Source organism: Oenanthe melanoleuca, chromosome 7 (genome assembly GCF_029582105.1).
Source record: "Oenanthe melanoleuca isolate GR-GAL-2019-014 chromosome 7, OMel1.0, whole genome shotgun sequence".
In the NCBI taxonomy this organism is placed as follows: Eukaryota; Metazoa; Chordata; class Aves; order Passeriformes; family Muscicapidae; genus Oenanthe; species Oenanthe melanoleuca.
The window spans coordinates 21,774,552-21,790,653 of NC_079341.1; the positions used below are offsets into that span (position 1 = coordinate 21,774,552).

General features: G+C 55.7%; 3 protein-coding genes across 3 annotated transcripts in view; all 3 read left to right on the forward strand.

Moving 5' to 3' along the window:
• The window catches only part of ATG9A (autophagy related 9A), a 62,673-nt gene that overhangs the window by 20,315 nt on the left and 26,256 nt on the right, over window positions 1-16,102 (forward strand). The gene's annotated exons all lie outside the window — the stretch shown is intronic.
• Window positions 6,280-10,470, forward strand: LOC130255333 (tubulin alpha-4A chain-like). The gene is made up of 4 exons (XM_056495873.1): window positions 6,280-6,684; window positions 8,717-8,939; window positions 9,078-9,226; window positions 9,403-10,470. The coding sequence occupies exons 1-4, from the start codon at window positions 6,682-6,684 to the stop codon at window positions 10,372-10,374; spliced, it is 1,347 nt and encodes a 448-aa protein (XP_056351848.1). The 5' UTR covers window positions 6,280-6,681; the 3' UTR covers window positions 10,375-10,470.
• LOC130255332 (tubulin alpha-5 chain) lies at window positions 12,165-16,032 on the forward strand. The gene is made up of 4 exons (XM_056495871.1): window positions 12,165-12,270; window positions 13,855-14,077; window positions 14,626-14,774; window positions 14,975-16,032. The coding sequence occupies exons 1-4, from the start codon at window positions 12,268-12,270 to the stop codon at window positions 15,944-15,946; spliced, it is 1,347 nt and encodes a 448-aa protein (XP_056351846.1). The 5' UTR covers window positions 12,165-12,267; the 3' UTR covers window positions 15,947-16,032.

Here is a 16,102-nt window from a genome sequence, read left to right on the forward strand (position 1 = left end):
GAAGACTGCAGTTTGGATGCCATCTGTAACAAACCAGTATCACATTACCTGCTGAAATCGACATTTGCAGTTCAGGCCTACATTGGGAGCATTAGTGAGCCTAACTGAGGGTCTTGCTGAGCTACTGGTGGCAATTTTTAACAGAGCTGGGAAAACTGGGGTAATTCCAAAGGACTGAAGAGCAGAAATCACTGCAGTCATTAAGAAAATAAACTGGTTGACCCAGAAAACTCTAGATTACTGATTATACCAGAAAGAAATAACAGAAGAAATAATTTTGATTCTATCAGCAGAGAATTAAATACCGAAAAATGTATTTACTACTGATATGCTTGTCTCAGGCAAGAAAGGTATTGCTCTGCAAACTTGTCATCATCTTCAGCATGATTACATCTGGCTGATTCAGATCAATGCCGCTGGTATGACATCCTCACTTGGAAGCTGGCAGGAGATAATGATAACAGTATTTGCATAAATCACGACATTGCTGCAAAGAGGGGTGGGACAATTGGTTTTCTGCATCTACAGATGAAGGAAGCTCAGAGCTGGCACCGATGGTCTTTCCAGATCTAGTTTTGATGTTACCCCTGAATATTTATCTTGGCATGCCAAGCCAGCCTGTTTTGCACTAGAGGCACCAATAGCAAGGGTGTGCATGTTGGCCAAGAGCTGTACTGCTGAAGGCCTTTGCAGTGGGGATCCCCAGGGCTGATTGCAAGGCCCATCATGATAAGAAATGTTTAGTAAGAATAATTTGGGATAATGCTACGCTTGGTAGGGTAGTAACTATTGAAGGGGACAATTAAATCTCAGACATGGTTTAGAATTGTCTGATGAAAAGGCCACCTTACAGAAAAATTACTAGAAGTAATTTGAAAATTTTAGGAAGGGGCAATCTTGTAACTCTGTACATCCTCTTGCCACCCTCACACTTTATCAGCAGCAGTCTGGGATTCGTTTCAAGACCATTGATCAAACCACCGAAGCCAGTGGTGCCTGGCAGGAATCCCTGCAGAATCCCAGCAGCCCTTTGCTGATGATTCACTGTTGCTTGGGTTCCCTCGGCTGCCTGTCCGGGCACCACACCCTCCTCAGGGCAAGCCAGCTGCATCCCCGTCTTTTTTCCTGAGCAGACCTGTCATGTCAATAATTGAAACCAAGATTGTTTGGCAAGTGGATCTTCCATGTTAATCAGCACCCAATAAGGATGCTGAGCGTGCCCCAACACATGCAGGAGTGCATGGCACCCAGCTCTTGCCAGACTCTGCATCCTCCTGCCTGGGAGGTGGGAAAGCTCTCCAGAATGTGTCCAGTGCCAGGCTATTAAGTGGCAGAATGAGAGTCATGCTGTCCAGGTCACACCATCAGGGGCAGGGCACAGCAGCCCTAGTTGTGCTCAGGGTGCCTGGAGATGGCTTGTCCTGATGAGGAGAGCCACATTAAGCATGAAAATTCAGCATATTGGAGCCAATTATTTCACATGCACATCACTGTGTTATTTCACAGCCTCACATCATCTCACTTAGCTCTGCTAGGAAGCTCTCAGATACGTGTTTGAGCCAGGCATCCTCAAGATGCCCATTGAACTCAAGGTCTCAGCCCAGTGACTTGAGGCTACTGGCTCCCAGCACCCAGCTCTGGGAGGAGCAGGGAGAACAGCCCTTGTTTCGCAATCTCACACTCTCTGCACACAAACAGCTCCGGGCAGGAGCACCCTGGGAGCCATTACCCAGCCGAGTCATTAAATGCATCTTTTATCACATTAACTGTTTCCCTCTGACATCCAACAGTGCTTGGCCAGCTGCCAGCACCTCCTTTCCACTTTTAACAACTCTACAGCAATCCCCAAGACTCCAGGCTAGCTTCTCCAGGCCCAGCTCTGCCCTTGGCTTGCCCTGGGGCCAACAAGCTGTTTGGATTACTAAACAACTCGCTTCCACGTGTAAAGCAAAACGCCTTGCAGACATCTCTCCAGCCCTGGGATGCTCAGCTGCATCCAAAGGCCAGGACACAGCAGGGCCATCGTCAAGAAGCTTTCTGTGACAAGAATTGTTTCCTTTCCCAGTGCGTGCAGGACTGGCCCGCCTGGCTGTGGTTTATGTGCCTCGAAGGAGGGGAGCCCCATGTGAACCTGCCATGTCCCCTCTGCTGCCCAGGGGCTCGGCTGCAGTCCCACAGCAAGGAATTCCCCGGGAATCACGGGGGAAGTGATGGCCCCATCACTGCCAGCTCACAGGCATGTCTTCAGCATTGCAACAGAGCTGGCCACAGCTTTGGTGCAATTCTGAGAACTTGTAAGACAGGAAGGCCAAAAGGGCTGGGCATGAAGACATCACCACAACTACACTTCTGTCTGGTGTACGGGGAGCCCCTTCAGCCCTATGCGGTAACCCATACCCCGCCAGGAGTTCCCAGCAGCACACAACCTTGCAGAATTAATGCGCTTCTGTTTCCAGGTATTCCTGCACTGCTTGTGCCATCACAGCTCTGAGAGCTGATGGAAAAGAGGGAAAGCGTCACTGGCACCTGCACAGTAGCCCATCAGCACTGCACACCAGTATTGCCTGAGAACATGGGGCCTCCTCAGCAGGCTCAGTCTCTCTGTCACCCGCCTGGAGGCAGATTGCTCACACCAGGCATGCTCAGAGCTCTGACATGAAGTCACTGCAATTAGACAGGTGAGGTTTTATTTTGCTCCCGTGGGTGTGAAGCTGCCTTTCCCAGGACATGAAGAAAGGCAGGTGACATCGGCAGCCAGGGCAGCTGGCTCTGAGCCAGGAAGGCTGCTCACCCAGGGCCTGCCGTATCTGAGAAAGAGCTCGTTCCAACTTGTCCCACAGCCCCTTTTAGCCTCGCAGGTTGGGGCTCGGCTTGTGGGGCTGCCTGTGTCCCGGGGAGTGCCTCCCCGCTCTTGCCACTGCCCTGTGATTCAGGGCTTAGGACTGTAGCGAGATCTGGAATTAGCTTTATTGTTTCTGTACCGAGGCACACGCTCTGGGCAATGCAGCAGGCATTGCACAATTGACTTCATTATATCTGAACCAGCAATTATGCTGCTGTTGCTCAGCTGCAGCAGAGAAAACTTCTGTCAGATCACTACCGTGCCCTACATCCCAGCAGGTCTCTAGGAGTAAATGCCACACGTGGGTTGCTGAAGATGTTCAATGAGTCTCTGCTTGGTCTTTTGATACTCCCCATTCTTTCCTTGCAGCCTGTGACATCTAACCTTCCAGTCACCCTTCTTTCTCATCTCTAGATCAACTCTACCTACTCAGATGAAGGATGAGGTTCTCAGAGGGCCCTTTCTGACCTAGACAAGGCATGCATATTTTAAGGAATGGCAAAGGGAGCATTTTCTGCCCATCTCCATGCTGTGCTTGAATTTTTCAGGGTGCCAAAGTATGTCCCAAATGCTGCTATAATAGAACCACAGTGGCACTCATGATGCTGGGCCATCACCAGGAGCCACCTGTGCTTTAGGGACCCTGCACAACGGCTCAGTGGGATACTGCTGAAGCAGTTAGCATCACAAGGGCCTTGCTTGTACTCACATCTGCAACCTGCAGTCAAGCACCATGCTTTCACCAGACTTATTAGTTTCAGCAGCTGGAGAGCAAACTGCACAGGGCACTGACGGGCTGGAGGTACATCCTGGCTTCTCCACCTCCCCACCTGACCATGCTGCTAAGAGGATTAAGGGCAGGGCAAGGACAGAGTGAGGGGTAAGCAGGGCAAGTACAGATACAACCTCTTTGGGAAGCTCCTGGCTGAGGTTAGAGACACAGAGAGGAGCCTTGTTCCTGAAACACCTCTCACCATCTGGTGTTTGCTTTTAAAGTGGAGGGCACAATGGGTTTCCTTGCCAAACCCACAGCACAGCTGTGCTCTCTTCTACCTTCCCAGGAAAGCCATGTCCCCAAGCTGCCCTGTGACACTGTTTGCTCTGCCTGAAAGAGCTGGGGTGGAACTGGAGTCTGAAAACTGGGAACAATAGTTTGGGCTTTCCTCAAGGAGAGCAGAGAACTGGGGTGTGGATGGGAGGTACCAAACTGGGCTCTGAACTCATCTCCCCCCCAGTTTCAGCTCTGGGTGTTTTAGGTGTGGCAGTCTTTAACATACTTCTGTAAGACAGCTATAAGAGAGGCTTTGTTTGGGTAACTGCAAGCTTTGCTCACCAGGTGTTCCTGTACCAGCAGGTACCTGCCAAGAGCTGGCTGGTTTCCGACAGCGGCAAGTAGGGGCTTCCCCTGCAGTGGGCAGGGCTCTGCCCCTCAGGTACCTTCAATGTTTTTCCCATCTTTCAATAAAGAGATGGTTGAATTCTGACTCTATAGTCTAGAATTTTCCTTGCCAGCTATTTGCATCTCTCTGATGCAGGATCTGACTATGTTCCGAGCATCGATGAAACATTTCCTGAGCAATTCTTGTAGTCTTGTGATTTCTGATGTTGCCTGAAAACATTTGCAGGGTCTTCTTAGATGTGTGGGTAACATCTCTGTAACAGAGGGGTTGCCTCAGGACAAATGCAGCCAGAGTGAGCTCAGCCTCCACTGTGTGCTTTCAGGCTGCTGCTACCAGCATCTGGCAGGCTGCTGAGCAGTTAGGCGCTGAGAAGATGCAGCTGATTGGTGTTCCCTGGATTTAGCCAGATGTTCTTAAGCATTTTAAAAAAAGCTTAGACATCTGTTTGGGCATTTCAAATCAGATGCACAGCTCTGAATGACTCATGGCTCTCTAGTCAGTCTGATTATCCAACAAAAAAGCATCTGAGTGAGTATTTTCACTGTGAACACGCATTTGTAGCAATGACAAATCAGGGACATTTCACTCTAAACTCTCCACCACCACGGTACGTAAACTGATCCAGGAATTTCTTGAAGTATTACATGATTTTGCACCCCTAGGTACCACCAGATTGTTATGGGAATCTTCAGAATTTGGGTGAGCTGTACAGCTTGAAATGCTGCTTGCTGCCTAGCTCTGCTTCCAACCACACTGCAAGGCATTCATGCTATAAATGCCCCAGAATTCATTGGCACTGTGGAATTAAGGAGGGTTCTAGGACACACCCAGTGAGAAGTGACTCCCTGGCATCCACTGTTCATTACAGTGAACACCTTGGTGAAGATTTTCACGGGGAAGATGATACCATCACTCCTTTTCACTCTAATTAACTTCTGGGGCTCAAATTTTGATGCCTCAGTGCTACCAATTACTCTCTCACTCTCATGGACTGTCTGCATCAGCATGGTCTGTGTTATCTAGTGATCTCTGAGGTCACTCAAAGGACATTTATACCACAGGGAGGCATTTCCAGAGTTATCCAGTCACCACAGAATCCTGTGCAGGTTCAGCAGCACTCACTACCTGGGGCATCTCTGTGGGAAAAAAACCCTTCAATATTTTCCCATCAACTTGATTAAACCCACTCTGATCCTCTGGCTCAGCCATTTGTGCAGGTCTCAGAAATGTGTTGCTTAGACACCAGCACGGGCTTTGCAGCAGTGCTTTTCCTTTCAGTCACTTTACACATGCTCATCAGTGAAGGTGACACTTTCCAGGTGACTCAAGCACAAAGAAAAGCTATTGTAGGTGGGTAATTTAGGTCCAGCTTTCAACTTTCAGATCAAGCTGAGAGATGACAGCACTTTTCAGTGAAAACTCATTAAGTCAGAGCACTGAAGCAAATGCAGGACTGGTTCTGCACCACAGTAAATACTTTGAGTATTTTGGAAGGGTAGGACACATTATTCATTGTAGTAAGGCCAGACATCAGTGAAGTCACTGTACACTCCAATAAAAACCCTCCAAGGTGCTCTAAGCTCTCCCTACACCCTCACTATTCATTTCATAAAGCTTTGTGAAATCAGATCAAACCAGTGAAGGTAATGCAGAGCCAGGATGGAGAAGCAGCCGTTTGGCAGGCAGGTCTTTCAACTCAGCACTGGGGCATAACTCTTCTTGGGGGCTTGATACAAAGGACAGGACTGAGTTTTCCTGCTTCTTTTTTTTTTTTTTTTTTTTTTTTTTTTTTTTTTTTTTTTTTTTTTTTTTTTTTCCCAGTGATCTCCAAAGAGGTTAGGAAAGTTTGGCCTCATCTCTGAAGGGTTTCTTCTACCAATGTTTCCTCCAGAAAATCTCCCAGGTGTTTTTCAGGAAGCCTTGGGTAGCAGCCAGAGACCTGGCTCACTGCCTGCTCAAGGATCACATCATCACCTAAGCCCACCAGGAGGGAAGATCTGGGCCAAGTTCTTGGCTGGATTTCCTGCTTCAACCCCCGAAGTCTCTCCTGGTTAGTGCCTGGATGGTGTCTTTCACCAGCAGGACGCCAAGCTGGAAGGTGCCATCTCTGTTCTTCAGCAGAACCCCTCTGCCAGGATTGGCAAGCATAGCAGGAACAACACTTACGCCCCTTTCCTGGAGGGGACCCCGGGCTCTCCCGTGCCGCGCTCAGGGGACGCTGCTCCCCGAATGCCCTGCCAGTGCACCCCGCCAGGCAGCACAGCCCCATCTATGCAAATCTATGCAAATCTGCGCAATGCACGCAAATCCGCGGCAGCGCTCGGGGCAGTACCGGGCGGGGCGGTGCCGCCCCCGGTATAAGCGGCGGCGGCGGGGCCGTCCCGGAGCGCGGAGCTGCGGCACCCGGGGACAGGCAGGTCGTGCGGCAGCGGCGGCATCATGGTGAGTGCCGGCTGCTCTCTCCCTCCGCTCCCGCGAGTGCTCCCCGGAGTGGGCTGGGGTCCCCGTGCCTTCCCGGGCAGCCCGCTGTGCTTGCTCTGCCTTTGGCTTCAGCCTCTCCCCGAGCCGCTCCCTCCCCGGCTCTCAGCAGCCTCCCGTCTTTGAGCATCCCCTCCTACCCGCGGCAAGGAGGCCGCCAGCGATCCCTGCGGACACCGGCACTCGGGCGGACACGTCGCCTCTCATCGCTCCCACTTTTAATAGTGTCGGTTCCTGCCCGGAGCCTGCCCGGTTCCAGCTGCTCCATCCCCGGCTGCGGGGAGTTCGACCCGTCTGCCAGCCCCACAGCTGAGCTCCGGCAGTAAGCTGCGGCTTCCTTCACCCACTGCCCTGCTCCAAGGGTGGGCATCACTGTGGGTGGGCTTCCAGGCGGCCCTGCCGCCGTGGTCCTGCGGCGATCTCTGGCTCATGAGCTCTCCAGCTGCCCTGGAGAGCATCCCAGCCCCAAGGTTTCCCGGGCAGCCTGCCTGCTGTCCCACAGAGCCATGCTCCCAGCCCTTCCTGTGCCAGACTTTGCCGTGAAGAAAGCAGAGTCTGCTGGCTGGTGACCAGCACTGCTGCATCCTGGTGCTGCTGGGCTCTGCCCAGCCTGTTGTCAGCGCTGGGTCTCATAGAGCCAGTCCTGGCTGCTTCTTGTTGTTGGGATGATGTGCAGTGAGCAGCATAACCCTCTGCCACCCCCACGCTGATTCACAAGGTCCTTTGCCAGGGAGGAGATCTCTCTCATCTCCTCTTCCTTGAGGTTCTTGCATCTGTGCCAAGTGTTTTCTTATGCCCTTCTGCAGAGGATCCTGGAAGACTTACCTCAGGTCTTAAGTCCTTGGGTCTTACCCTTGTCTCCTTGTGTTACACAACGTTCATGGACCTGCTGGGAGGGATAGGTGGGATATTGCTTTGCTCTTCTTGCACCTCAGCTTTGGGAAAGGTGAGGAGATGGGCTTCTGCCTCTCACCATGGGTGTCAAGGGCTTATCTTTTTGCCATCCCTCACTGACACTGCTGCCTCTGAAATGCAGCACTGAGAGCATTTTAGATGGAGAGAGCCAGGACATGCTGCATCCTGTGCAACTTCACGGGACAGCAGTCATTGCCCTGCTCCTGAGTGCAAAATGGCTGGTTCCACCGGCTTCCTGCCAGCTGACTCATAGTGGGGCACCACGGCTCTGGAAATCCGGTTTGATTTGGATGCTCTTCTGCCTCAGTTGTGCCTGATGACGCATCCAAGTCCTTGGCAACAGCAGGTTTAAGGCACTGAATACTTTGATTCTTACCAAAAGAACTGGAGGCTCTGGGGTGCCTCATCTGAAGGGAGTGAGGTTGCAGAGCCCACCTTCACCTGGCTTCTCCTGAGGGACCTGAGACTAGCCTTGAAGCTGTGAGCTAAGAGACCCTCCTACCTCAGCCTTTCCATTGACTTAAAAAGTGCAGCTACAGCTTCCTCCTCCTCTAGAGCTAATTTAGGGAAGCTGAGCCTCAGAGCATGGCAACTACTCATTTGTAAATCCCCCCTATGGCTGGCCACCCATCCTCAGTGCCCTCAGCTCCCAGTGCCCTGGTGGTGCTCTGCCATCTCAGCCTTCAGCTCTGCTGTTGGAATTGCAACAGGAGCTGTGCCAGATGCTGCCTGGCCTCAGCCCTTAAGCCATACAGATGTTTGAGCAATGGAGAAGATGCTCACTGGATGCTGTCCATGGCTGTGGGTGGGGCCAGGCCAGGGGATGGGTGGCATGGTATCCTGGGCTCCTGCGGATGGGTCTCCATCTCCTCGGGCTACTGAGATGGTCAGTGCGGTGAGGAGAGGCAGAGCACTCGATTTGGAAGAAAGCAGCAGATTGGAATGGATGCAGGGCACCCAGGAGTAAGAGCAGTGTGGATTCCCAAGCTGGCAGGGGCCAGCCCTTCGAGGGCGGTGCACACCGTGCAGTGATTGCATTTCTGGTCTCTGCTGGCATCTGACCCTGCCTCCCCCTCCCCAGCGTGAGTGCATCTCCGTCCACGTCGGCCAGGCCGGCGTCCAGATGGGCAACACCTGCTGGGAGCTGTACTGCCTGGAGCACGGCATCCAGCCCGACGGGCAGATGCCCAGCGACAAAACCATTGGCGGCGGGGATGATTCCTTCACCACCTTCTTCTGTGAGACTGGGGCTGGGAAGCACGTCCCACGGGCCATCTTCGTGGACCTGGAGCCCACGGTGATTGGTGAGTGCACCCTAGTTGGGCAGTGATAGTGGTCATTATTTCAGTGAACAACCTATTGCAGGATGCTCCCAAGAGTGGCTCCTGCTGCCCTTCCCCATATCCCATTAGCAAATCTATTATGGCCCTGTTCTCTCCTAGATGAGGTTCGGGGAGGTGTCTACCGCCAGCTCTTCCACCCTGAACAAATGATCACTGGCAAGGAGGATGCTGCCAACAACTACGCGCGCGGGCACTACACCATTGGCAAAGAGATCATTGATCAAGTGCTGGACAGGATCCGTAAGCTGGTAAGTGACTGCAGAGCGGGGATGTGTCTCCCTGGACTGGGATAAGCATCATTCAGGGGGTGGGAGCATGATGTGAACTCTGCTGCGCCTTGGGAGGAAGCTACTCGAACAAAAGTTGAAATTTCCCCCCAGCCAAGTCAGCGCTTGTGGTGAACCTTACTTGTTTCTCTCCACAGGCTGACCAGTGCACAGGCCTCCAGGGATTCCTGGTGTTTCGCAGTTTTGGAGGTGGCACTGGCTCTGGATTCACCTCGCTGCTGATGGAGCGACTCTCTGTTGATTATGGCAAGAAGTCCAAGCTGGAATTCTCCATCTACCCCGCACCACAAGTCTCCACCGCTGTGGTAGAGCCCTACAACTCCATTCTCACCACCCACAGTACATTGGAGCACTCAGACTGTGCTTTCATGGTAGATAACGAGGCCATCTATGACATCTGTCGCCGGAACCTGGACATCGAGCGCCCAACCTACACCAACTTGAATAGACTCATCAGCCAGGTTGTTTCATCCATCACAGCATCACTGAGGTTTGATGGAGCCCTGAATGTGGATCTGACTGAGTTCCAGACCAACCTGGTGCCCTACCCTCGCATTCACTTCCCTCTGGCCACCTATGCCCCTGTGGTTTCTGCTGAGAGAGCTTATCATGAGCAGCTGTCAGTATCTGAAATCACCAACTCCTGCTTCGAGCCGGCCAACCAGATGGTGAAGTGTGACCCTCGCCATGGCAAGTACATGGCCTGCTGCCTGCTGTACCGTGGGGACGTGGTGCCCAAGGACGTCAACGCCGCCATCGCCACCATCAAGACCAAACGCAGCATCCAGTTTGTGGACTGGTGCCCCACGGGCTTCAAGGTGGGCATCAACTACCAGCCGCCCACGGTGGTGCCGGGGGGGGACCTGGCCAAGGTGCAGCGCGCCGTCTGCATGCTGAGCAACACCACGGCCATCGCCGAGGCCTGGGCTCGCCTGGACCACAAGTTTGACCTGATGTACGCCAAGCGCGCCTTCGTGCACTGGTACGTGGGTGAGGGCATGGAGGAAGGGGAGTTCTCCGAGGCGCGGGAAGACATGGCTGCTCTGGAGAAGGATTATGAGGAAGTGGGCCTGGACTCCTATGAGGATGAAGATGAGGGTGAGGAATAAAAAAGCCTCAGCCAAAAAAGGACCATGCTTCTTACCCATGTTACCTGCAGAAACCCTTTGCAATAAACCGTTTCAGAGCCTCCGTGTCTCCCAGTATCCCCCCAGCTGTATCGGTTTCTTGCCAGGTCACGTCTGTGGTGAGCATTTCAGCCCTGCTACTGGTGCTGCTATGCTTCCTCCCAGTGCTCTGCTCCAGCTCTGCTTCCCCACATAGGTGAGAGCCCCATACCAGAGGGATATGTCCAGGACACATGGCAGGCTCTGAGAAGGTGCTGGAGCATGTCCAGCAAAGGTATCCAGAGGAGTGCTGCTGATGGGACAGGAGAAGTACCAAGCTTAGGCATTGGGTCGCCTATCTGGGAGTACCTCTGCCCTCAGCCTGCCTTGCTGTGCCAGTGCTCTGCCTTTCTCCTGGGGTACGTGGCCCCACTCTACTGTCCAGGTCATCTTCTGCATTGTCCCCATTCTGAGTCCTCCCACTGCCCTGCCTGGTGGTAAATAGCCCCACAATCAGCTCCTGCCTCCAGCTGCAAAGTGGAGATTTCTGTTACCCATTATCCAGTGTGCTGGTTTCAGAGATTAATTTTCCCTGCTTACCACTAATGCTCCAGCTATATTGACCCAGAGGGGCTGTCCTCCCCTGCCCTCCTCCCAGCATGCACCCGTGTCAGCTGGAGGGGAGAGTGGGGGCCAGCCCTGGGTGCTGGAGCGCAGCCAGGCACTCATCCCACTGCGCAGGGCTGCTGGCACCGCTCTGCTTGCCTTGACTGGAGTGCCAGGCTCAGACTGAGTTGTGCCTGCTGCTGCTATTCCAGGGCAGGAGTCACTGCCCCTCACACCAGGTGCTGCTCTGATCCAATCCTTATGTCTTGTCTGATTTTGGGGAAAGGAGGGAATCTGTTCCTTCAGAGTAAATCCATTGCTGACATCTCCCTGTGTCTTCACAGACATGACTGCCACCAGAAGGATGTAGGAGTTGGAATTGTGTCCTATACCTTTTTCTAAAAGTCATCATGCACCTCTGTCGTGGCATGCTACTGAGCAGCAGAGGCCCATCCATCCCCATGGCCAGGGAGGAGTAGCTGTGTGACCCAAGGTCCTGGCAGCAAAGGCAGAGCCCTCTCTCTGCTCAGGCAGCATTCAAGGCTGATGGTCCAGGCATCCTCAGTAGCAGGATCAGCCTGGCCTTGGCAGAAGTGGCTGTACTGGCCAGGGCTCAAACAGAGCTGCTGCTCTGAATGTAGTCACAAGTTATTAACAGCAAGCAGGCTGCAATGACCCTTTTTTGGCAGCCCAGATTTGTCATGCAGATCTGCAGCCTCACAGGGTTGTGCAGCACTGCCTGTCTGTCCCCACCGGGAGAGAAGGGCAAACCTTGGCTGGAGCCTCCCAGAGCATCGATGGTGAAAGGAGGTTTAGGGGGCAAAATGGGCTCCTGAGTCTGGTTTGTGTCTCTGTCGTATTTCTCCTCCTTCTTCCTGTTCTGGAGGCCCCGGTGGACTCGGTGTCTCCCCACATCCCTGGGGGAGCTGGTAACAGAGCACGTTAGGGACTGCTCGACCTGCTCTGCCCTCGGTGCTGGTGGCTCAGCACTGCCTGTCACCCCTGGGCTGGTCCCCAGATCCCCCGCGTCCCTCCCGGCAGAGAAGGGGAAGCAGCTTCGTGCCCCACACCTCGGGGTTCCTCCGCAGCCGGCAGGACGCCGCCGAGCTCCCGCGGCCCCCGAAGGGGGTACTCGCTCCCGCATGCGAGTGTACCCAAATAAGGGGGCGTGGCGGCACCGAGCCCCTCCCACCTATAAGAGAGCGCTGCGGCGGGGATTGCCGCAGCCGCAGCTCCGCGCCGAGCCCCGCCGCACCGAGCCGCCGGGACAGCCCGCAGCCCCGCCGCAGCATGGTGAGTGCGGGCCGGGAGGCGGGCACGGCGATGGGCACGGCGCCCGGCAGCGCCCCGCCGGTGCCCCCCGGCACCGTGCCCGGCGGAGCCGCCGCCACGCGCCCCCTCCATCCCCGCCGTGACCTTGGGCAGCCCTCCCGGCCCCTGCCCGGGGCAGCGCGCCCCCATCGCCCCGTGCCCCGCACCCCGCCCGCCGCCACCGGCACCGGGGCGCTGCCCCCCCCGCCACCGCCGGCGCGGCGCGGGGGGGCGCTGGGGACAGAGGGGGATGACCTCTCCGGTGGGGAGCGCTGGCCGCGGATGGACGGGGACAGCTGCCGAGGGTGGAGCGCCCGCCGGGCACCGGGGGCCGGAGCGGGGCGCTCGGCGGGGCTGCCCCGCGGCGGTGCGCGCCCCGTCGGGGCCGGCGGCGGGGAGCGGGTGTGGGGGTCCCGTCCCTCCAGGCTCGTCCCGCGGGCTGGGGACGCTCTCCGAAGCGGGCAGTCGCCGCTGCCCTCCCCCGGGGCCGAAGCTGTCTATATTTAGCGGCTCGGGAGCGGGCCGGGGCCGTGCCAGAAGGCGCAGCGAAGCTGCCCGCCGCAGCGCTGACCGGGCCCTGCCGAGGAGCCTGCCCCAGCTGCCCTCCCTTCCTCACTGCGGCTGGGGATGCTCTTGGCCCCCCGCAGGAAGCAGGAGCCCTTGTCCTACCCGGGCGCTGGAGCGGGGAACGGACCCCATCGCGGCTAAGGGCACTGTGCGGTCGGGGAATGATGGAGCAAATTGCTCCGGGACCTCGATGCTGAGTCGGGGCGTCCTGCTCGGGGAGGTAGGGATGCCGGGAGCAGTGAAACAGGGATGCTAGGACTAGCAGAGGCAGGGTGCCAGGGACAGCAGGGAAGGGATGCTGGAGTAGAGGAACAGGCCTGCACCTCCTGAATAGGAGTGCATGAGGGACTACTTCAGCTCTCAGCCTGCTCCTCAGCACTTCTGCCAACACGGGTTTTGCAGCACAGGATTGGGATTGTGTAGCCCAGGGAATCTATGTTCCTCAGAAACTGATGGTCTTCATTGCCAGCCCTAACCTGACTGCCTCCCACCCCCCGTGCATCCCCAAGCCCACTCTACCCACAATACTGCTTATCTGGCTCTGGAGCAGCGGGCAGAGAGGTTTCCCCATGCTGATTCCCCCTCGAGGGTTAAATGTGTGCCTCTGACAGCTCAGCTCCTCACTGGATGGCTGTTGCATGGGGAAGGGGCTGAGGCTGCCAGGGACCCTGGCAGAGTAGTTGGCCCAGGCTCTGCTCCCTTTACTTCTGGAGGACAGGCCCAGCCAGAGTCCATTGTGCTGGTGGCCCCCAGTGAGGGCAGGGGCAAGAGGGATGCCAAACCTGGCTCTTGATCCAGCATGGTGCCTGTGCTGAGGGCAGCTGGGGAGCCTCTCAGGGTGATACAGGAAGTCACCCAAAGGAAAATGTGCTCTCCCGGACCACTGACCAGAGCAGGTCCAGTGTGGGTGACCGTGTGGTACTGGCAGCAGGTAGAGCCCTCCCTGGAGCAGGCAGGGCAGAGCTGTGCCAGGATCTGACCCTGCCTCCCCCTCCCCAGCGCGAGTGCATCTCCGTCCACGTCGGCCAGGCCGGCGTCCAGATGGGCAACACCTGCTGGGAGCTGTACTGCCTGGAGCACGGCATCCAGCCCGACGGGCAGATGCCCAGCGACAAAACCATTGGCGGCGGGGATGATTCCTTCACCACCTTCTTCTGTGAGACTGGGGCTGGGAAGCACGTCCCACGGGCCATCTTCGTGGACCTGGAGCCCACGGTGATTGGTGAGTGCACCCTAGTTGGGCAGTGATAGTGGTCATTATTTCAGTGAACAACCCATTGCAGGACGCTCCCGGGAGCTCACACAGCCTGAGGTGCCCCCATGGACGGGTAGCAGGCAGCTGGTGTTCATGCACTGGATTCAATATCCTGCACTGGATTCGACCTGAGGGCCCTTTTTTTTTCTGCCAGGAGAAGCCATAAACATGAGCACCTGCTTTTGTTCTTGAAGTGTCCTAGAGTCATCTGTGCTTGTACCACATGTGCACAGAGAGAAACCAGCCCAACCGGCACAGCAGCTCCTGCTGCGCTGTGGGCAGGCACGGCTCCTGCAGGGTGGGAGAAGCTGAGCTGTGCAGGGAGGTGGCAGCCACCTCCTCATGCCAGAGAAACCTGATGCTGGTAGTGACTTTGCTGACGTGTGGGTCCCTGGCCATGCCACCTGCAGGCGGAGCCAGGGTGAGGGATGGCTGCTAGCACCCACGTGTCTGCTTGGCGGCCAGCTCAAACCAACAGTCTCCACTGGGCTCAACCTGCCCCTGTTCTCTCCTAGATGAGGTTCGGGGAGGTGTCTACCGCCAGCTCTTCCACCCCGAGCAGCTGATCACTGGCAAGGAGGATGCTGCCAACAACTACGCGCGTGGACATTACACCATCGGCAAAGAGATCATTGATCAAGTGCTGGACAGGATCCGTAAGCTGGTAAGTGACTGCAGATGTGTCTCCCTGGACTGGGGTCCAGCATCCTGCTGGGGCACACAACACGCTGTAACCCGTGCTGAGCCCTGGGAGGGATATGCAGCTGAGCATGGCAGGGATAAACCATGTCCTGAAAGCACTTGTGGACAGCCAGTAACAAAAAAATATAACTCAGTGCAATCTCTCCTCATCTCTCCTCACAGGCTGACCAGTGCACAGGTCTCCAGGGATTCCTGGTGTTTCATAGTTTTGGAGGTGGCACTGGCTCTGGATTCACCTCGCTGCTGATGGAGCGACTCTCTGTTGATTATGGCAAGAAGTCCAAGCTGGAATTCTCCATCTACCCCGCACCACAAGTCTCCACCGCTGTGGTAGAGCCCTACAACTCCATTCTCACCACCCACACTACACTGGAGCACTCAGATTGTGCTTTCATGGTAGATAACGAGGCCATCTATGACATCTGTCGCCGGAACCTGGACATCGAGCGCCCAACATACACCAACTTGAATAGACTCATCAGTCAGATTGTCTCATCCATCACAGCATCACTGAGGTTTGATGGAGCCCTGAATGTGGATCTGACTGAGTTCCAGACCAACCTGGTGCCCTACCCTCGCATTCACTTCCCCCTGGCCACCTATGCCCCTGTCATCTCTGCAGAGAAGGCTTATCATGAGCAGCTGTCGGTGGCCGAAATCACCAACTCCTGCTTCGAGCCGGCCAACCAGATGGTGAAGTGTGACCCTCGCCATGGCAAGTACATGGCCTGCTGCCTGCTGTACCGTGGGGACGTGGTGCCCAAGGACGTCAATGCCGCCATCGCCACCATCAAGACCAAACGCAGCATCCAGTTTGTGGACTGGTGCCCCACGGGCTTCAAGGTGGGCATCAACTACCAGCCGCCCACGGTGGTGCCGGGGGGGGACCTGGCCAAGGTGCAGCGCGCCGTCTGCATGCTGAGCAACACCACGGCCATCGCCGAGGCCTGGGCTCGCCTGGACCACAAGTTTGACCTGATGTACGCCAAGCGCGCCTTCGTGCACTGGTACGTGGGTGAGGGCATGGAGGAAGGGGAGTTCTCCGAGGCACGGGAAGACATGGCTGCTCTGGAGAAGGATTATGAGGAAGTGGGCCTGGACTCCTATGAGGATGAAGAAGAGGGTGAGGAGTAGAGAAGTCTCAGCCAAAAAAGGACCACGCTCCTTCCCTGTGTTACCTGCAATCCCTTTGCAATAAACCGTTTCAGAGCCTCCGTGTCTCCCAGTATCCCCCCAGCTGTATCGGTTTCTTGCCAGGTCAGGTGTGTGGTGAGTGCTTCAGCCCTGCTA

Coding starts and splice junctions, on each gene's coding strand:
- LOC130255333 (XM_056495873.1), top strand. Junction 8,940..9,077: donor CCTGGAGCCCACGGTGATTG/GTGAGTGCACCC, acceptor GTTCTCTCCTAG/ATGAGGTTCGGGGAGGTGTC. Junction 9,227..9,402: donor TGGACAGGATCCGTAAGCTG/GTAAGTGACTGC, acceptor TTCTCTCCACAG/GCTGACCAGTGCACAGGCCT.
- LOC130255332 (XM_056495871.1), top strand. Junction 14,078..14,625: donor CCTGGAGCCCACGGTGATTG/GTGAGTGCACCC, acceptor GTTCTCTCCTAG/ATGAGGTTCGGGGAGGTGTC. Junction 14,775..14,974: donor TGGACAGGATCCGTAAGCTG/GTAAGTGACTGC, acceptor CTCTCCTCACAG/GCTGACCAGTGCACAGGTCT.